Raw genomic sequence first — 22,500 nt, forward strand, 5'->3', positions numbered from 1 at the left:
GTCATTCCCCTGACCAGTCATTCCCCTGACCAGTCATTCCCCTGACCTACTACATAGTTCTCTGTGTAGTTCTGCACCACTCCTCTGGCGATGATGTTGTCTAACAGTTATTATTTTGGCCATCTAACTTGTCTGTTATGTAGCCATTGTTATGACAGTGATACCGCCCTGACATTGTGACTGCTTTTGGATCAGATTTGGCAATATGAACTCAGCAAAAAAAGTCCCTTTTTCAAGATCCTGTCTTTCAAAGATAATTTGTAAGAATCCAAATAACTTCACAGATCTTCGTTGTAAAGGGTTTAAACACTGTTTCCCATGCTTGTTCAATGAACCATAAACAATTAATGAACATGCACCTGTGGAACGGTCGTTAAGACACTAACAGCTTACAGACGGTAGGCAATTAAGGTCACAGTTATGAAAACTTAGGACACTAAATAGGCCTTTCTACTGACTCTGAAAAACACGAAAAGAAAGATGCCCAGGGTCCCTGCTCATCTGCGTGAACATGCCTTAGGCATGCTGCAAGGAGGCATGAGGACTGCGGATGTGGCCAGGGCAATAAACTGCAATGTCCGTACTGTGAGACACCTAAGACAGCGCTGCAGGGAGACAGGACGGACAGCTGATCGTCCTCGCAGTGGCAGACCACATGTAACAACACCTGCACAGGATCAGTACATCCGAACATCACACCTGTGGGACAGGTACAGGATGTCAACAACAACTGCCCGAGTTACACCAGGAATGCACAATCCCTCCGTCAGTGCTCAGACTGTCCGCAATCGGCTGAAAGAGGCTGTACTGAGGGCTTGTAGGCCTGTTGTAAGGCAGGTCCTCACCAGACATCACCTGCAACATCACCTGCCACCTATGGTCATAAACCCACCGTCGCTGGACCAGACAGGACTGGCAGAAAGTGCTCTTCTCTGATGAGTCGCGGTTTTGTCTCACCAGGGGTGATGGTCGGATTCGCGTTTATCGTCGAAGGAATGAGCATTACACCGAGGCCTGTACTCTGGAGCGGGATTGATTTGGAGTTGGAGGGTCCGTCATGATCTGGGGCAGTGTGTCACAGGATCATTGGACTGAGCTTGTTGTCATTGCAGGCAATCTCAACGCTGTGCGTTACAGGGAAGACATCCTCCTCCCTCATGTGGTACCCTTCCTGCAGGCTCATCCTGACATGACCCTCCAGCATGACATTGCCACCAGCCATAGTGCTCGTTCTGAGCGTGATTTCCTGCAAGACAGGAATGTCGGTGTTCTGCCATGGCCAGCGAAGAGCCCGGATCTCAATCCCATTGAGCACGTCTGGGTCCTGTTATGGGGTCCTGTTGAATCAGAGGGTGAGGGCTAGGGCCATTCCCCCCAGAAATGTCCGGGAACTTGCAGGTGCCTTGGTGGAAGAGTGGGGTAACATCTCACAGCAAGAACGGGCAAATCTGGTGCAGTCCATGAGGAGGAGATGCACTGCAGTACTTAATGCAGCTGGTGGCCACACCAGATACTGACTGTTACTTTTGATTTTGACCCCCCCTTTGTTCAGGGACACATTATTCCATTTCTGTTAGTCACATGTCTGTGGAACTTGTTCAGTTTATGTCTCAGTTGTTGAATCTTGTTATGTTCATACAAATATTTACACATGTTAAGTTTGGTGAAAATAAACGCAGTTGACAGTGAGAGGACATTTCTTTTTAGTTGAAAAAATTGTTTGCTTGAATATCAAAATATGTACCTGTGCTTTATAAGTGAATTGCCAACTTGACTTTTGTTTAATCTTAGCTTGATGTATGGTATCTTGTTTCAGTCACTGACAGCCCATTCTATCGCTCAGGTCCATCGACAGTCAGTGGCCTACAGGTGTCTGGGACATCAGACAGCCTGGGAGTTTCCTGGCAGCCTGGCCCAGGGAGGACTGAGCGCTTCAGGCTACTGCTCACCGACCGAGTGGGTGTGGTGAGGAACCTGACTCTGGAGAGCACCGCTAAAGACTACACTGTCACCGACCTGGTGCCAGGGCGCGTGTATAACATCACCATGGTGACGGAGGCAGGGGGACGCCAGAGTACCACCTCAAGACAAATACAGACGGGTAAGGATTCAGTCATGATATGGGATTCATTGGAATGTACTCTGCTTAGATGACGTCAGCATCTGTAATAGCGATGTAACATCTATTGTACATAGGCCATCGGTAAATAGCCCACCCAATTTACCTACCTCATCCCCATACTGTTTTTATTTATTTACTTTTCTGCTCTTTTGCACACCAGTATCTCTACCTGCACATGACCATCTGATCATTTATCACTCCAGTGTTAATCTGTTAAATTGTAATTATTCGCCTACCTCCTCATGCCTTTTGCACACAATGTATATAGACTCTCTTTTTTTTCTACTGTGTTATTGACTTGTTAATTGTTTACTCCATGTGTAACTCTGTGTTGTTGTCTGTTCACACTGCTATGCTTTATTTTGGCCAGGTCGCAGTTGTAAATGAGAACTTGTTCTCAACTAGCCTACCTGGTTAAATAAAGGTGAAATAAATAAATAAATGAAACAAATTTGTAAGTTAGGATCATCACTATATTTAGAAATAAAAATGTAATTGTAACTATTAAAGTCATACTGCACCAAATTCCAGGAAAGCTCTTCGGTGATCAGCTATTTATTTTAAGCCTTGAGCTTCTCACATAGTCATCAGCCCACACGAATAATGGGATAGTGAGTATATGGGAAGATGCCAACCTCTCCTCTGCTCCCTACATCCTGTGGAGTATATGGGAGATGCTAAACTCTCCTCTGCTCCCTGCATCCTGTGGTTCTGAGTGTATGGGAAAGACTGAGTGTTAGGGCCTGGTATGGACACAGGGCCCAAGCCTGCTTTCTTTCCCAACAGAGTCCCTACCCAACCAAGCCTGCTTTCTTTCCCAACAGAGTCCCTACCCAACCAAGCCTGCTTTCTTTCCCAACAGAGTCCCTACCCAACCAAGCCTGTGTTACTCTTTAACTGTCCAGGATCGGTGTGAATTTTTTTCAGCCATCGTAAACCTCCTCCGCCTTAGGCCTTAGGCTGACATTATTTATTAGTTTTTATCATCACCATTAGCTTTTTCAGAAGCAGCAGCTACTCTTCCTGGGGTCCACAGAAAACATGAAACACGATAAGTCACAAAACACGGAGCAACATTTGAAATTGTGTTTCAATTTTTTTTTAAACTTTGGATAGAAGTAGAGACTCAGAGCTATAAAATGGCATATGTGTCACGCCCTGATCTGTTTCACTTGTCTTTGTGCTTGTCTTCACATTGTCACTTCACACGGCCTGCACTTGATTCCTGATAATATCATACACTGAGGTTGAGGAACATTGGGAAAGTAATTCTGCTTTGAAAGTTGATGAACTCTTAATCTCACTTTTGAGAAAATGGCCCTTGAATATTTTGGTTCACCTACTGGAGAGATCTTCTTTGTCTCCACCCCCATTCAGCATCGTTCACACCCTCTTAAGCCTTAGCCCCGCCCATCTCTTTAAGGATTCACATCTGAGGCCATGTATTAAACAAGACTAAAGGCTGGTTTATACTATGGGTGTAAATTTAATCTGGAGTGCCAGAGTGTACTCTGGGCGTTTGTAAACTCAGAGCGTTGTCAGATTGTAAACTCAGAGCGTTGTCAGATTGTACACTCAGAGCGTTGTCAGATTGTAAACTCAGAGCGTTGTCAGATTGTAAACTCAGAGCGTTGTCAGATTGTAAACTCAGAGCGTTGTCAGATTGTAAACTCAGAGCGTTGTCAGATTGTAAACTCAGAGCGTTGTCAGTTTGTCCGTTTGTACATTCAGAGTTTTCGCACTCGGAGCGTTCAGAGCACACACTGGGCGCTCTGGCAGAGGAGTAGGGTTGTTCTGACCTCACAACGACAGTCAAACACCCAAGCTAACTGGCTAATGTTGGCTAGCTTGGTAGCTACTTCCAGTACAATTGAGCGAACACCTCACTCTGACCATTTTACTCGCCCTAGCAGAGCTGGTTAGGCTATTTTCATGTTATCCAAAGTGGAGACTGCAACTGTTCTGCTGGCAACAATTTAATTGCGCTTTTTAGCCAACGTTTACTGACACCGGCAATATTCATCGGTGTTTGTAAATTCGTCAGTTATTCTGAGCTTTGGCACACAGACGAGAGTGCTCTGAAATCAGAGTAGATATCCAGAGCTAACTTTACCAGCTACGTCTATCGACAGTTGTCGCAGTGACATCATGAACATTCTATTGAAATGGTTACTTACGTAGTGGAGTCTTTTGTTTCGACACGTAGATAGCTAGCTAGCTAAACAATGAACCATGATCCCAACTCATAACGTTACTACCCTGCATGAATCTGCAGGTAGCTAACCAACCAGGTTCAACGTTAGCTAGTTAACATTAGGCTATAATTTTTTTTCTGTTTTTGCTATTTGCTCTTTGTTATAGAGCCAACAAGATTGGAGAAGTGGTTTACCCATACATCTCCATTTTGGATAGATAATTATTTGTGTTGTTGTTTCGTTTAGTGTTTTCCCATTTTCCCAGAAGTGGTTAGAGTCTATGGATTCTTCAATTACATTGAGCTGATTTCTGACGTGCTGTTCCTTCTTTTTCCGTAGTGTATTTCTGCATTGTTTTAATGATTCACCATAGTGAAGGCGTAGGATCTGAGTAGTTTTCTGTGTCTCTGTTTTTGGTTGGACAGGTTTCTCAATTTCTTTCTTAGATTTTTGCATTATTCATCAAACCATTTGTCATTGTTGTTCATTGTCTTATTTTCCTGTTTGACATTTTTTTATTTGATAGGGAAGCTGAGAGGTCAAATATACTGTTTAGGTTTTCTACTAATAGTGAGTTGTCTAAAAGGGATTGAATTTGTCTCTCTCCCTCTCTCTCCCTCCCTCTCTCCCTCTCCCTCCCCCTCTCTCTCCCCTCTCTCTTCCTCTCCCTTCCCCTCTCTCTCCTCTCTCCCCCCTATCTCTCCCTCCCTCCCTCTTGCTCTCTCTCTCCCTCTATCTTTCTCTACCACCCTCCCTCCCCTCTCTCTCTCCCTCTCTCTCTCCTCTCACTCCCTCCCCCTGTCTCTCTCCCCTCTCTCCCCTCCCTCTCCGTCTTCCTCCCCCTCTATCGCTCTCCCTCTCCCTCCCACCCTTCCCTCTCTCTCCTCCCCTCTCTCTTCCTCTCCAGTGCCCTATGCCGTCTCCAATCTGAAGCTAGAGAACAATAACACCCAGGACAGTTTGAGGGCATCATGGAGTCAACCCCAGGGTGATGTGGACTCTATAGTGGTGACCCTGTTCTCGTCTGGAACCACCCCTCTGGAGAAGACCCTGTCATCTGACACCACAAAGGCCCACTTCCACCAGCTGACACCCGGACGGACCTATCAGGTGTCTGTTGCCACCAAGAGCGGAGAGCTCTCCAACCAATCAACTGCCTCGGCCAACACAGGTAACAGTAGGCATAACCAGGAAAACGTCATGTAAACCAGGACAAACTCTGTGTCGTGGTCAGGAGAACGTCTTGTCTCTGGTCCAACATGCTAACAATTAGTGTTCTCAGAAATCCAATGAAGCCTTTAGTTTGTTGACAGGAACACTCTTCCTGTTGAAGAGGGCCTCTGCTATTAAAGCCAAGAGGATAAAGGAGGGGGTGAGATGGTAATTCCTAGCGAGTGTGACTGTTTCATTTAAACACTCTGTTCTTAAGGGTTCAGCAAGAGCTCGTTGAGTGTCTCGATGATGTCCAAGATCATAACTATGTGATTACTATTCATGGATTAATCAAGTGGATTAGAATTAGTCCATTGTGTTGTCGTGTTAAGGCGTCTGCATGCTTCCCAAGCAGAAACAGTTCAGAAGAGTTCCTTCATTTATTATGATGACATTTGGTGATGTTTTGTTCTTAGGTGAGGGGTTTTGTTCTTAGGTGAGGGGTTTTGTTCTCAGGTGAGGGGTTTTGTTCTCAGGTGAGGTGTTTTGTTCTCAGGTGAGGGGTTTTGTTATTAGGTGAGGGGTTTTGTTCTCAGGTGAGGGTTTTGTTCTCAGGTGAGGGGTTTTGTTCTCAGGTGAGGGGTTTTGTTCTCAGGTGAGGGGTTTTGTTCTCAGGTGAGGGTTTTGTTCTCAGGTGAGGGTTTTGTTCTCAGGTGAGGGTTTTGTTCTCAGGTGAGGGTTTTGTTCTCAGGTGAGGGGTTTTGTTCTCAGGTGAGGGGTTTTGTTCTCAGGTGAGGGGTTTTGTTATTAGGTGAGGGGTTTTGTTCTCTGGTGAGGGTTTTGTTCTCAGGTGAGGGGTTTTGTTCTCAGGTGAGGGGTTTTGTTCTCAGGTGAGGGGTTTTGTTCTCAGGTGAGGGGTTTTGTTCTCAGGTGAGGGGTTTTGTTCTCAGGTGAGGGGTTTTCAGGTGTTTTGGCACCACATGGTTGTTCTGGAGGCCAAAGTCCATAACTCTTCGTCGGTGATTGGTCAACAGCAGGGATTCTTCAATAAAGTCTTTGTTGTCATTCAACGAGAGAAGACTGTTTTTTTAATGCCAATATTTTCAATGAGAAATAATGCACCGAACATCTTACTTAGATGTAAAATTACACAACGAATGTCAAAATTAATTAAAGATTCCTTGAGATTTAGCTTAGATTATTTTAGACTATATACAGCATCTCAAAATGGACAAACAGGTACTGTACTTCTCAAGGAAATTCAGAGACTTTATAACCAAAGATCTTTTGAGGGATTATGCGAGCAGGTTCGTTCGGAAAGGCGCCAGCCCGAACTGAAGCATGCTGACGCCTTAAGGGTTCTTACTTCCTGCCTTTTGAGAGCTGCTAATATAAATGAACAAAATGAAATACTCCAGACTGTGCCTTTAACTGGTCTTCCTTCTTCTCTCCGTCCCAGTCCCAGGTAAAGTGTCCCAGCTCTCTATGGAGGCGCTGGATGACTCCAACTCTCTGAAGGTGATGTGGGCTCCCCCTGGTGGAGACTGGGATAAGTACAGGGTTCTGCTGTTAAATGGGACCCAGACTCTGGATAACAGGACCGTGGAGAAAGGGGTGGTGGAGTACACCTTCTCTGGCCTGGGACTGGTTCCTGGGAGGACCTACAGGGCTGGGGTCATGGTGGAAAGCACTGGGGAGCAAGGCACAGTGGAGTACTGCCACAGAGGAATAGGTAGACTACACAACAACATAATGGAGTAGGAGAAAGTACTGGCATCAGTAAGAATGATAAGAGAACTCATAACATCATAACTCTTCATCTCATTGTTCTCTCTATTTCTGCAAACCTTCTTTCTCCCCTTCTCTCTTACCCTTAATCCACCCCCCTGTCTCTCTCTCTCTCTCTCCTCTTCCCTCTCTCTCTCTCTCTCTCTCTGTCTCTCTCTCTCTCTCTCTCTATCTCTCCCAGCTCCTAAGCCCGTCTCAGAGCTTCATATCCGCCATGCTGACGAGACCTCCCTCAGCGCCCTGTGGAGTCACGCCCCCAACTCAGCCAGGGACGGCTACGCCGTAGAGCTCCGCCATGGCAATGCCACGGTTGCCACGAGAGACCTGACCCGTGACATGAGGGAGTGCACCTTCAACGTGCTCATGCCCGGACGCGTGTTCACCATCATCGTGACAACCAAGAGCGGGGAGCTCAACAGCTCTGTGTCTGTGCTAGGGAGGACAGGTGAGAGGGTTGCTATAGCACCTGTATCGATATGTACACACAACACACTAAAACAGAGTAGCTGAGGTCATCTCTATGGTAACACTGTATTTATCCAATCAGAGGGACTCCATGATACTGTCCCTTTGTAGCTGAGGTCATCTCTACGGTAACACTGTATTTATCCAACCAGAGGGACTCCATGATACTGTCCCTTTGTTGCTGAGGTCATCACTATGGTAACACTGTATTTATCCAACCAGACTTTGAGGCAGCATGTACAGGGATGTTTTTACTTTGTCTCAGTTTATTTTCTTCACAAAATGGAGTCTTCAGATGAAGCCTGACACACAAAGGGTAATAATGAGCCTGCTGAGATGAAAATAAAAGCTTTGTTTACAAATGGAGACTGACAGTAACTGAGCCTGTCTGTCTGCAGTTCCTATGGAGACTGACAGTAACTGAGCCTGTCTGTCTGCAGTACCTATGGAGACTGACAGTAACTGAGCCTGTCTGTCTTCAGTACCTCTGGAGGTGAGGCGTGTCCACCTGAGCAACCAGGGCCACATGGACAGCTTACAGGCCAGCTGGGAACTCCCCCCTGGAGATCTGGACTTCTGCAGCCTGCAGCTCCTCCACAACAACCGGGCTGTGCAGAACCACACCGTCCCAGCCAACACCACCTCTCTGCAGCTCAGAGACCTCAGGCCTGGCGCCCCCTACAGGCTGGTGGTCAGTACTGTCAGTGGTGGGATGGTTTCGAAGCAGGCCGTGGCTGAGGGACGCACTGGTAAGTTAAAAATCAGGAACAGTTCATCTTTATGCATTTACTCAACTGTATCGTCCACATTAACATCGACTGACCGGCACGTGAGCCAGGCGTTTGTTTTGGGGGTTGTTCTGTATGTTCTTCCTGGTGGTCTTGTCCATTACAGCTGTTTATGTGTGTATGTGATATAGTAATGGCCAGGCATGCTTTATTCTATGCTTAGAGATGGTCGTTTAAGGGTAGGTGTCTGACCATCGGAGTAAATCACTCATTGTTATAGTGATTGTTAACCAACATTAATTATAAGACACAATCTCAGAGAGAGAGAAACGTGATATTGTTTTCCAGTACAAAAGAGAATGTCTGGAATGTTCAGGAAGCTTTGTGTCAACTACAAAACAACTCTCCAAGGTCCCGTTCAAAGACTTCCTTGTCCGATCTCAATTGTCTTCCCCGGGAAAGTTCTGGCTATTTTGGGGCCCCACAGCTTCCTCCTTTTAATTAACTTCAGAGTCCGGGGGCCAAGGGTTGATGAAAACAAAACACCACTTTCAGATAACATTCAGACAACTTTCGGGCTAACTTTCAGCTAACGGGATAGTAACAAACACCACTTTCAGATAACATTCAGACAACCTTCGGCTAACTTTCAGCTAACGGGATAGTAACAAACACCACTTTCAGATAACATTCAGACAACCTTCGGCTAACTTTCAGCTAACGGGATAGTAACAAACACCACTTTCAGATAACATTCAGACAACCTTCGGCTAACTTTCAGCTAACGGGATAGTAACAAACACCACTTTCAGATAACATTCAGACAACCTTCGGCTAACTTTCAGCTAACGGGATAGTAACAAACACCACTTTCAGATAACATTCAGACAACCTTCGGCTAACTTTCAGCTAACGGGATAGTAACAAACACCACTTTCAGATAACATTCAGACAACCTGCGACTAACTTTCAGCTAACGGGATATTAACAAACACCACTTTCAGATAACATTCAGACAATCTTCGGGTAACTTTCAGCTAACGGGATAGTAACAAACACCACTTTCAGATAACATTCAGACAACCTTCGGCTAACTTTCAGCTAACGGGATAGTAACAAACACCACTTTCAGATAACATTCAGACAACCTTCGGCTAACTTTCAGCTAACGGGATAGTAACAAACACCACTTTCAGATAACATTCAGACAACCTTCGGCTAACTTTCAGCTAACGGGATAGTAACAAACACCACTTTCAGATAACATTCAGACAACCTGCGGCTAACTTTCAGCTAACGGGATAGTAACAAACACCACTTTCAGATAACATTCAGACAACCTTCGGCTAACTTTCAGCTAACGGGATAGTAACAAACACCACTTTCAGATAACATTCAGACAACCTTCGGCTAACTTTCAGCTAACGGGATAGTAACAAAGGACACTTGAACTAAACCTTTCCCGTCACACCGAGTATCTGAATGTCACATTAAATGCCACATTTAATCAAGTCAGTCTATTCAATTCCAGTCATCAATGGTGTGTTGTAGGAGTAATTCATTTAAGCCAAACAACATGAAAGCCATACCCTTTAGCTCAGCAGGCAACACAGTTTTTAGGTTCGAAAGGATTTGAACCCCAATCGACCTCACAACCGTTTTGTCCTTCTGTCCCTTCTCAGTGACAGCTGTGGTCGGAGAGGTTACGATCAGTAACAACGGTCGTCCAGGCTTCTATCTCTAACATGTGTGTGTCTGTGTCCTCTCTGTCGATGACCGGTCTCTGCCCCCCCCCCCCCCCCCCCCCCCCCCCACTCAGTACCAGCTGCGGTCGGAGAAGTTACAGTCAGTAACAACGGTCGTCCAGACTTCCTGGGGGTGTCGTGGCAGCCAGCGGTCGGAGATGTGGACAGTTACCTGGTCCTACTGAAGGACCGCGACAGGACCGTACACAACCTGGTGGTTTCTAAGGCAAGCCCAGAGTGTGTGTTTAACTCCCTCAAGTCAGGGAGGCTGTACACCGTCTCCATAGCAACCCGCAGCGGCAGCTTCCAGAACAACACGGTGGTGACGGCTCGTACACGTAGGTCTCACACACACACCAACACACACACACACCAACACACACACACACACACCAACACACACACACACACACACACATACACCAACACACACACACCAACACACACACACACACACACACACACACACACACACACACACACACCAACACACACACACACCAACACACACACCAACACACACACACACACACACACACCAGCACACACATGCACACACACACCAACACACACACCAACACACACACACCAACACACACACCAACACACACACACACACCAACACACACACACACACACCAACACACACACACACACCAACACACACACACACACACACCAACACACACACACACACACACACGCACACACGTGCACACACACACACCAACACACACACCAACACACACACACACACACACACACCAACACACACACCAACACACACACAAACACACACCAACACACACACCAACACACACCAACACACACATGCAAGCACGCAAGCATTACAAACCAACACACACGCTGGCACGCACGCAGGCAAGCATTACAAACCAACACACACATGCAAGCACGCAAGCATTACAAACCAACACACACGCAGGCACGCAAGCATTACAAACCAACACACACAGATGCAGGCACGCATTACAAACCAACACACATACACACACACTGTCTCTTGGGCCCCTCATCTTGATCACTGTCTATCACTCTGTTTACAGTGCGTTCTGAAAGTATTCAGACCCCTTGATTTTTTACACATTTTGTTAGATTACAGCCTTATTCTAAAATGTATTAAAATCACATCTCCTCACATCAATCTACGTACAATACCCCATAATGACATCACAATACCCTATAATGACATCACAATACTCCATAATGACATCACAACACCCCATAATGACATCACAATACCCCATAATGACATCACAATACCCCATAATGACATCACAATACCCCATAATGACATCACAATACCCCATAATTTTTTTTTTTTTTTTTTTTTTTTTTACCTTTATTTAACTAGGCAAGTCAGTTAAGAACAAATTCTTATTTTCAATGACGGCCGAGGAACAGTGGGTTAACTGCCTGTTCAGGGGCAGAACGACAGATTTTGTACCTTGTCAGCTCGGGGATTTGAACTTGCAACCTTTCGGTTACTAGGCCAATGCTCTAACCACTAGGCTACCCTGCCGCCCCTGATAATGACATCACAATACCCCATAATGACATCACAATACCCCATAATGACATCACAATACCCCATAATGACATCACAATACCCCATAATGACATCACAATACCCTATAATGACATCACAATACCTCATAATGACAAAGCGAAAACAGGTTTTATTAAAAATAAAAAACATAAATACCTTAATAAGTATTCAGACTCTTTTCTATGAGACTCGAAATTGAATTCAGTTACATCCTGTTTCCATTGATCATCCTTGAGATTTCTACAACTTGTGGTAAACCTGTGGTAAATTCAATTGATTGGACATGATTTGGAAAGGCACACACCTGTCTATATAAGGTCCCACAGTTGACAGTGCATGTCAGAGCAATAACCCTGTCGAGGCACAGAGCTGGGGAAGCGTACCAACAGATTTCAGCAGCATTGAAGGTCCCCGAGAACACAGTGGCCTCCATCATTCTTAAATGGAAGACGTATTGAACCACCAACACCATTCCTAGAGCTGGCCGCCCGGCCGAACTGAGCAATTGGGGGAGAAAGTCCTTGGTCAGGGATGTGACTATGGTCACTCTAACAGAGCTCCAGAGTTCCTCTGTGGAGATGGGAGAAACTTCCAGAAGGACAACTATCTCTGCAGCACTCCACCAATCAGGCCTTTATGGTTGAGAGGCCAGATGGAAGCCACTCCTCAGTAAAAGGCACATGACAGCCTGCTTGGAGTTTGCCTAAAGGCACCTAAAGACTCTCAGACCATGAGAAACAAGATTCTCTGGTCTGATGAAACCAAGATTGAACTCTTTGGCTTGAATGCCAAGCGTCACATCTGTAGGAAACCTGTTACCATCCTTACGGTGAAGCATGGTAGTGGCAGCATCATGCTGTGGGGATGTTTTTCAGCAGCAGGGACTGGGAGACTAGTCAAGATTAATGGAAAGATGAACGGAGCAAAGTACAGAGAGATCCTTGATGAAAACCTGCTCCAGAGTGCTCAAGACCTCAGATTGGGATGAAGGTTCACCTTCCAACAGTCTCTGAATGTCCTTGAGTGGCCCAGCCAGAGCCCGGACTTGAACACCTCTAGAGAGACCTGAAAATAGCTATACAGTGATGCTTCTCAGCCAATCTGACAGAGCTTGAGAGGATCTGCAGAGAAGAATGGGAGAAACTTCCCAAATACAGATGTGCCAAGCTTGTAGCATCATACCCAAGAAGACTCAAGGCTGTAATCGCTGCCAAAGGTACTTCAACAAAGTACTGAGTAAAGGGTCTGAATTCTTATGGAAATGTGTTAATCCAGTTGTATATTCTTTATAAATTAGCAAAAATGTCTAAAAACCTGTTTTTGCTTTGCCAGCATGGGGGTATTGTGATGTCATTATAGGGTATTGTGATGTCATTATAGGGTATTGTGATGTCATTATGGGGTATTGTGATGCCATTATGGGGTATTGTGTGTAGATTGATGAGGGGAAAAAACTGTTCATTCCATTTTAGAATGAGGCTGTAACGTAACAAAATGTGAAAAAAGTCAAGGGGTCTGAATACTTTCCCGAATTCACTGTATATACTGTAGTTACATGGATGAATGTGTTAATATAGATTTATTTCTGGTGATCTAGGAGACAAATTGTTCAATTGGTAGGGAACATTTTTGGAGAAAACGTGTGTCTCTTAAAATGACAACGGTGTTGTGTTTAATGAAAAACACCCCACATCCTACTTGACCTCTTGACCTGATGACATCTCTTCTACCCCTCTCTCTACCCAGAACCATCCAGTGTCCAGAACCCCAACGCCATCCACTCTGCCAGGGACGACTTCCTGAAAGTCTACTGGCGCCATGCGTCCGGAGACTTGGACCGTTACGAGGTGGTCATTAAGTACAACAACACGGTCGTCCAGAACCAGACGGTGGCGCGCTCGCAGAACGACTGCGTGTTCAGCTCCCTGGTGCCCGGGAGGCTTTATACAGTCACTGTCAGCACCTGGAGCGGAGAGTACCAGTCCAGTGTTTCTACTGACGGGAGAACGTGTGAGTCTATTAACTACAGTCTGTGTCTGTTGCTACTGACAGGAGAATGTGTGAGTCTATTAACCACAGTCTGTGAGTCTATTAACTACAGTCTGTGAGTCTGTGTCTGTTGCTACTGACAGGAGAATGTGTGAGTCTATTAACTACAGTCTGTGAGTCTGTGTCTGTTGCTACTGACAGGAGAACGTGTGAGTCTATTAACTACAGTCTGTGAGTCTATTAACTACAGTCTGTGAGTCTATTAACTACAGTCTGTGAGTCAATTAACTACAGTCTGTGAGTATATCAACTACAGTCTGTGAGTCTATTAACTACAGTCTGTGTCTGTTTCTACTGACGGGAGAATGTGTGAGTCTATTAACTACAGTCTGTGTCTGTTGCTACTGATGGGAGAATGTGTGAGTCTATTAACTACAGTCTGTGAGTCTATTAACTACAGTTTGTGAGTCTGTGTCTGTTGCTACTGACAGGAGAATGTGTGAGTCTATTAACTACAGTCTGTGAGTCTGTGTCTGTTGCTACTGACAGGAGAACGTGTGAGTCTATTAACTACAGTCTCTGAGTCTATTAACTACAGTCTGTGAGTCTATTAACTACAGTCTGTGAGTCTATTAACTACAGTCTGTGTCTGTTTCTACTGACGGGAGAATGTGTGAGTCTATTAACTACAATCTGTGTCTGTTTCTACTGACAGGAGAATGTGTGAGTCTATTAACTACAGTCTGTGAGTCTGTGTCTGTTGCTACTGACAGTAGAACGTGTGAGTCTATTAACTACAGTCTGTGAGTCTGTGTCTGTTGCTACTGACAGGAGAATGTGTGAGTCTATTAACTACAGTCTGTGAGTCTATTAACTACAGTCTGTGAGTCTGTGTCTGTTTCTACTGACGGGAAAATGTGTGAGTCTATTAACTACAGTCTGTGTCTGTTGCTACTGACAGGAGAACGTGTGAGTCTATTAACTACAGTCTGTGAGTCTGTGTCTGTTGCTACTGACAGGAGAATGTGTGAGTCTATTAACTACAGTCTGTGAGTCTGTGTCTGTTGCTACTGACAGGAGAACGTGTGAGTCTATTAACTACAGTCTGTGAGTCTGTGTCTGTTGCTACTGACAGGAGAATGTGTGAGTCTATTAACTACAGTCTGTGAGTCTGTGTCTGTTGCTACTGACAGGAGAACGTGTGAGTCTATTAACTACAGTCTGTGAGTCTGTGTCTGTTGCTACTGACAGGAGAATGTGTGAGTCTATTAACTACAGTCTGTGAGTCTGTGTCTGTTGCTACTGACAGGAGAACGTGTGAGTCTATTAACTACAGTCTGTGAGTCTGTGTCTGTTGCTACTGACAGGAGAATGTGTGAGTCTATTAACTACAGTCTGTGAGTCTATTAACTACAGTCTGTGAGTCTGTGTCTGTTTCTACTGACGGGAAAATGTGTGAGTCTATTAACTACAGTCTGTGAGTCTATTAACTACAGTCTGTGAGTCTGTGTCTGTTTCTACTGACGGGAGAATGTGTGAGTCTATTAACTACAGTCTGTGTCTGTTGCTACTGACAGGAGAACGTGTGAGTCTATTAACTACAGTCTGTGAGTCTATTAACTACAGTCTGTGAGTCTGTGTCTGTTTCTACTGACGGGAGAATGTGTGAGTCTATTAACTACAGTCTGTGTCTGTTGCTACTGACAGGAGAACGTGTGAGTCTATTAACTACAGTCTGTGAGTCTGTGTCTGTTGCTACTGACAGGAGAATGTGTGAGTCTATTAACTACAGTCTGTGAGTCTGTGTCTGTTTCTACTGACGGGAGAACGTGTGAGTCTATTAACTTCAGTCTGTGTCTGTTTCTACTGACAGGAGAACGTGTGAGTCTATTAACTACAGTCTGTGAGTCTATTAACTACAGTCTGTGAGTCTATTAACTACAGTCTGTGTCTGTTGCTACTGACGGGAGAATGTGTGAGTCTATTAACTACAGTCTGTGAGTCTATTAACTACAGTCTGTGAGTCTGTTAACTACAGTCTGTGAGTCTATTAACTACAGTCTGTGAGTCTATTAACTACAGTCTGTGTCTGTTGCTACTGACAGGAGAATGTGTGAGTCTATTAACTACAGTCTGTGAGTCTGTGTCTGTTGCTACTGACAGGAGAATGTGTGAGTCTATTAACTACAGTCTGTGAGTCTGTGTCTGTTGATACTGACAGGAGAATGTGTGAGTCTATTAACTACAGTCTGTGAGTCTTTTAACTACAGTCTGTGTCTGTTGCTACTGACAGGAGAACGTGTGAGTCTATTAACTACAGTCTGTGAGTCTATTAACTACAGTCTGTGAGTCTGTGTCTGTTGCTACTGACAGGAGAACGTGTGAGTCTATTAACTACAGTCTGTGAGTCTGTGTCTGTTGCTACTGACAGGAGAATGTGTGAGTCTATTAACTACAGTCTGTGAGTCTGTGTCTGTTGCTACTGACAGGAGAACGTGTGAGTCTATTAACTACAGTCTGTGAGTCTATTAACTACAGTCTGTGAGTCTGTGTCTGTTGCTACTGACAGGAGAACGTGTGAGTCTATTAATTACAGTCTGTGAGTCTGTGTCTGTTGCTACTGACAGGAGAATGTGTGAGTCTATTAACTACAGTCTGTGAGTCTATTAACTACAGTCTGTGAGTCTGTGTCTGTTTCTACTGACGGGAGAATGTGTGAGTCTATTAACTACAGTCTGTGTCTGTTGCTACTGACAGGAGAATGTGTGAGTCTATTAACTTCAGTCTGTGTCTGTTTCTACTGACAGGAGAACGTGTGAGTCTATTAACTACAGTCTGTGAGTCTGTGTCTGTTGCTACTGACAGGAGAATGTGTGAGTCTATTAACTACAGTCTGTGAGTCTATTAACTACAGTCTGTGAGTCTATTAACTACAGTCTGTGTCTGTTGCTACTGACGGGAGAATGTGTGAGTCTATTAACTACAGTCTGTGAGTCTATTAACTACAGTCTGTGAGTCTATTAACTACAGTCTGTGAGTCTATTAACTACAGTCTGTGAGTCTATTAACTACAGTCTGTGTCTGTTGCTACTGACAGGAGAATGTGTGAGTCTATTAACTACAGTCTGTGAGTCTGTGTCTGTTGCTACTGACAGGAGAACGTGTGAGTCTATTAACTACAGTCTGTGAGTCTGTGTCTGTTGCTACTGACAGGAGAATGTGTGAGTCTATTAACTACAGTCTGTGAGTCTATTAACTACAGTCTGTGTCTGTTGCTACTGACAGGAGAACGTGTGAGTCTATTAACTACAGTCTGTGAGTCTATTAACTACAGTCTGTGAGTCTGTGTCTGTTGCTACTGACAGGAGAATGTGTGAGTCTATTAACTACAGTCTGTGAGTCTATTAACTACAGTCTGTGTCTGTTGCTACTGACAGGAGAATGTGTGAGTCTATTAACTGCAGTCTGTGAGTCTGTGTCTGTTGCTACTGACAGGAGAACGTGTGAGTCTATTAACTACAGTCTGTGTCTGTTGCTACTGACAGGAGAACGTGTGAGTCTATTAACTACAGTCTGTGAGTCTGTGTCTGTTGCTACTGACGGGAGAACGTGTGAGTCTATTCACTACAGTCTGTGAGTCTGTGTCTGTTGCTACTGACAGGAGAACGTGTGAGTCTATTAACTACAGTCTGTGTCTGTTGCTACTGACAGGAGAACGTGTGAGTCTATTAACTACAGTCTGTGAGTCTATTAACTACAGTCTGTGAGTCTGTGTCTGTTGCTACTGACAGGAGAACGTGTGAGTCTATTAACTACAGTCTGTGTCTGTTGCTACTGACAGGAGAATGTGTGAGTCTATTAACTACAGTCTGTGTCTGTTTCTACTGACAGGAGAATGTGTGAGTCTATTAACTACAGTCTGTGTCTGTTGCTACTGACAGGAGAACGTGTGAGTCTATTAACTACAGTCTGTGTCTGTTGCTACTGACGGGAGAATGTGTGAGTCTATTAACTACAGTCTGTGTCTGTTTCTACTGACAGGAGAACGTGTGAGTCTATTAACTACAGTCTGTGTCTGTTTCTACTGACAGGAGAACGTGTGAGTCTATTAACTACAGTCTGTGAGTCTGTGTCTGTTGCTACTGACAGGAGAATGTGTGAGTCTATTAACTACAGTCTGTGTCTGTTGCTACTGATGGCAGAATGTGTGAGTCTATTAACTACAGTCTGTGTCTGTTGCTACTGACAGGAGAATGTGTGAGTCTATTAACTACAGTCTGTGAGTCTGTGTCTGTTGCTACTGATGGCAGAATGTGTGAGTCTATTAACTACAGTCTGTGTCTGTTGCTACTGACGGGAGAATGTGTGAGTCTATTAACTACAGTCTGTGTCTGTTTCTACTGACAGGAGAATGTGTGAGTCTATTAACTACAGTCTGTGAGTCTGTGTCTGTTGCTACTGCAGTGTTGGTAGAAGGTTTCAGTAAAATGCTGTGCTGCTGAGTTTTCTGTGTGGCCAAGTCCACGGAAAACCAATATACAACTTATTTGGAAGAATTTCTAGGTGTGAAATCTAGAATTCAGCGCATGGGAATTGTACCTACGATCACATTCAGTAACAGTTTGGCAGCGCAAAGTTATTAACCTTAAACTAGTGGGCATCATGGGTCAAATTCCCCTCAGCCAATCAAACCACTGAGCCCTTTAGTGTTCTGTGAATAGTTGAAATGTTTAAATAAAGTTGTATTTGACTGTCTCCGTAGTCCCCTCTGCGGTGCGGAGCCTGGCCTTGGGTGACAGTGGTACAGGTGATCTGGTGGTCACATGGTCTCCAGCGCTGGGGGACGTTGATCACTACGAGGTCCAGATCCTCTTCAACGACACGCGGGTTTACCCGCCCGTAACCCTGGGCAACGAGGCCCGTGACCACCGCCTGGCCTCGCTCACCCCGGGACGCCTGTACAAGATGGTGGTGTCCACCTTCAGTGGACCCAACCAGAGACCTCAGTTCATCGAGGGCAGGACAGGTCAGTAGGGGAACAGAGTGGGCAGTTGCCCGGGTTGGTTTTCCAAATAACCTCACATTGTGTTTCATAGCATTTCTGTCACAGGTATTTCAGGTAAAACAACAGAATAACCTCTTGTTATCACTTCATTCCATAGAACATCATCTAAAGATTTTAAAATTAAAAAAACACCGCATAGTTTTTTTGGCCAGTCTTCAACTTGTTTTTATATAAGTGATCCACATTGTGACCCATCTCCATTCCCCCCCCCCCCCCCCCCCCCTTTACTCCTGTCTCTCTGCCTTCTCTCTCAACCCCCCACAGTCCCCAGCCAGGTGAGGAACCTCCATGCCCGGCCAGGGGACCAGGCTGCCAGCCTGAGGGTGTCCTGGACCCCTGGTGATGGAGACGTGGACATGTACACCGTGTCCCTATCCCAGGGAGCACACCTTCTGGAGACCAGACCTGTCCCCAAACACGTCACTGAGCTGGACTTTCAGGGTCTGGTACCAGGACAGCTGTACGGGGTCGAGGTTCAGTCCCTGAGTGGAATACTGGTCAATAATTCAACAACTACTGGACGAACAGGTGAGAAGAAGGGAGGGGAATAGGAAGGGGAATAGGAGAGGGAATAGGAGAGAGAATAGGAGAGGGAATAGCAGAGGGAATAGGAGATGGAATAGGAGAGGGAATAGGAGAGAGAATAGGAGAGGGAATAGGAGAGGGAATAGCAGAGGGAATAGGAGAGGGAATAGGAGAGAGAGGGGAATGGGAGGAGAATAGGAGAGAGAGGGGAATAGGAGAGGGAATAGCAGAGGGAAAAGGAGAGGGAATAGGAGGAGAATAGGAGATAGAGGGGAATAGGAGAGGGAATGGGGGGGGAATGGGAGAGAGAGGGGAATATGAGGGGGAATAGCAGAGGGAATAGGAGAGGGAATAGGAGAGGGAATGGGGGGAGATTAGGAGAGGGAAAGGGAGGAGAATAGGAGAGAGAGGGGAATAGGAGGGGGAATGGGAGGAGAATAGGAGAGAGAGGGGAATAGGAGGGGGAATGGGAGGAGAATAGGAGAGAGAGGGGAATAGGAGGGGGAATGGGAGGAGAATAGGAGAGGGAATGGGAGGAGAATAGGAGAGAGAGGGGAATAGGAGAGGGAATGGGAGGAGAATAGGAGAGGGAATGGGAGGAGAATAGGAGAGAGAGGAGAATAGGAGAGGGAATGGGAGGAGAATAGGAGAGAGAGAATAGGATGGGGAATGGGAGGAGAATAGGAGAGGGAATGGGAGGAGAATAGGAGAGAGAGGAGAATAGGAGAGGGAATGGGAGTAGAATAGGAGCGGGAGGGCGGAGAATAGAAGAGGGAATGGGAGGAGAATAGGAGAGAGAGGAGAATAGGTTGGGGAATGGGAGAAGAATAGGAGAGGAAATGGGAGAAGAATAGGAGAGGAAATGGGAGGAGAATAGGAGAGAGAGGGGAATAGGATGGGGAATGGGAGGAGAATAGGAGAGGGAATGGGAGGAGAATAGGAGAGAGAGGGGAATAGGAGGGGGAATGGGAGGAGAATAGGAGAGGAAATGGGAGGAGAATATGAGAGAGAGGGGAATAGGAGGGGGAATGGGAGGAGAATAGGAAAGAGAGGGGAATAGGAGGGGGAATGGGAGGAGAATATGAGAGGGAATGGGAGGAGAATAGGAGAGAGAGGGGAATAGGAGAGGGAATGGGAGGAGAATAGGAGGGGGAATTGGAGGAGAATAGGAGAGAGAGGAGAATAGGAGAGGGAATGGGAGGAGAATAGGAGAGAGAGAATAGGATGGGGAATGGGAGGAGAATAGGAGAGGGAATGGGAGGAGAATAGGAGAGAGAGGAGAATAGGAGAGGGAATGGGAGGAGAATAGGAGCGGGAGGGCGGAGAATAGGAGAGGGAATGGGAGGAGAATAGGAGAGAGAGGAGAATAGGATGAGGAATGGGAGGAGAATAGGAGAGGGAATGGGAGGAGAATAGGAGAGAGAGGGGAATAGGATGGGGAATGGGAGGAGAATAGGAGAAGGAATGGGAGGAGAATAGGAGAGAGAGGAGAATAGGAGAGGGAATGGGAGGAGAATAGGAGAGAGAGGAGAATAGGAGATGGAATGGGAGGAGAATAGGAGAGAGAGGAGAATAGGAGAGGGAATGGGAGGATAATAGGAGAGGGAATGGGAGGAGAATAGGAGAAAGGGGGGAATAGGAGGGGGAATGGGAGGATAATAGGAGAGAGAGGAGAATAGGAGAGAGGGGGGAATAGGAGAGGGAATGGGAGGAGAATAGGAGAGAGAGGAGAATAGGAGAGGGAATGGGAGGAGAATAGGAGAGGAGAATAGGAGAGGGAATGGGAGGAGAATAGGAGCGGGAGGGAGGAGAGGCAGGGAGGGAGGAGAGGCAGGGAGGGAGGAGAGGCAGGGAGGGAGGGGACAGCTCAGTCCCTGAGTGGAACACTGGTGAATAACAGCAGTGCTACTGGATGAACAGGTGAATGCTCAGAATATACCTGTATGATAACACTCGTTTGGACTGGAGACATTAAGACACACAGGGCTTTGTCTTGAATTATAGCGGAACAACAGTTGTCCTTATCATCAACAGTTTTCATTGTCATTTGTCGTCTTCATGGAAAAGTCTAATTCTAAAATCATTGGAAACTGATTCTCTTCATAACAAGTTCAGAGATCAAGAATACTGCAATATAATCCTCCCAGCCATGGGGGATGTTTAACCTCTCTCTGTGTCTGTCCAGTCCCCTCCCAGCCATGGGGGATATTTAACCTCTCTCTGTGTCTGTCCAGTCCCCTCCCAGCCATGGGGGATGTTTAACCTCTCTCTGTGTCTGTCCAGTCCCCTCCCAGCCATGGGGGATGTTTAACCTCTCTCTGTGTCTGTCCAGTCCCCTCCCAGCCATGGGGGATGTTTAACCTCTCCCTGGATCTGTCCAATCCCCTCCCAGCCATGGGTGATGTTTAACCTCTCCCTGGATCTGTCCAATCCCCTCCCAGCCATGGGGGATGTCTAACCTCTCCCTGGATCTGTCCAATCCCCTCCCCGCCATGGGGGATGTCTAACCTCTCCCTGGATCTGTCCAATCCCCTCCCCGCCATGGGGGATGTTTAACCTCTCCCTGGATTTGTCCAATCCCCTCGCAGCCATGGGTGATGTTTAGCCTCTCCCTGGATCTGTCCAATCCCCTCCCAGCCATGGGGGATGTCTAACCTCTCTCTGTGTCTGTCCAGTCCCCCCCCATCCATGGGGGATGTCTAAACTCTCCCTGTGTCTGTCCAGCCCCCCCCCCCCCCCCCCCCCAGAGTGAGAGTGCTCCAGGCAGACAGTGACCACACCACCCACAATCTAACTGTCTACTGTCTGATCTCCTTAATGTAACATCTCTTTCTCTCTCTCTCTCTCTCTCTCTCTCTCTCTCTCTCTCTCTACCTCTCTATCTCTCTCTCTGTCTCTCTCTCTCTCTTCTCTCTCTCTCTGTGTACATCTCTCCCTCTCTCTCTCTCTCTCTCTGTCTCTCTCTCTGTCTCTCTCTCTGTGTTTCTCTCCAGTCCCCTCCACAGTGACAGCGCTCCAGGCAGACAGTGACCACACCACCCACAGTCTAACAGTGACCTGGGAGACTACAGTGGGAGTGTACGAGGGTTATAAGATCCAGCTCCTGGATGATGGACGTGACTTAGTCTCTAATATTTCCATGCCCCAGGGCTCCAC

At 46.1% G+C, this 22,500-nt stretch overlaps 1 protein-coding gene across 1 annotated transcript in view; it reads left to right on the plus strand.

The window, feature by feature from the left end:
- Positions 1-1,177: 1,177 nt before the first annotated feature.
- Positions 1,178-22,500, plus strand: part of LOC139393674 (receptor-type tyrosine-protein phosphatase beta-like) — a gene marked incomplete at its 5' end in the record, with an annotated part of 94,372 nt that continues 73,049 nt past the window's right edge. Inside the window, 11 exons of the mRNA XM_071142018.1 lie at positions 1,178-1,352; positions 1,817-2,101; positions 5,225-5,488; positions 6,929-7,201; positions 7,439-7,702; positions 8,205-8,471; positions 10,270-10,533; positions 13,512-13,775; positions 18,517-18,780; positions 19,084-19,347; positions 22,338-22,500. The exon at positions 22,338-22,500 is cut by the window's right edge and continues 107 nt beyond it. Coding sequence (XP_070998119.1) covers positions 1,178-1,352; positions 1,817-2,101; positions 5,225-5,488; positions 6,929-7,201; positions 7,439-7,702; positions 8,205-8,471; positions 10,270-10,533; positions 13,512-13,775; positions 18,517-18,780; positions 19,084-19,347; positions 22,338-22,500 — 2,747 coding nt within the window. The remainder of the gene's footprint in view (positions 1,353-1,816; positions 2,102-5,224; positions 5,489-6,928; positions 7,202-7,438; positions 7,703-8,204; positions 8,472-10,269; positions 10,534-13,511; positions 13,776-18,516; positions 18,781-19,083; positions 19,348-22,337) is intronic.

Source organism: Oncorhynchus clarkii, unplaced genomic scaffold (genome assembly GCF_045791955.1).
Source record: "Oncorhynchus clarkii lewisi isolate Uvic-CL-2024 unplaced genomic scaffold, UVic_Ocla_1.0 unplaced_contig_795_pilon_pilon, whole genome shotgun sequence".
NCBI lineage: Eukaryota > Metazoa > Chordata > Actinopteri > Salmoniformes > Salmonidae > Oncorhynchus > Oncorhynchus clarkii.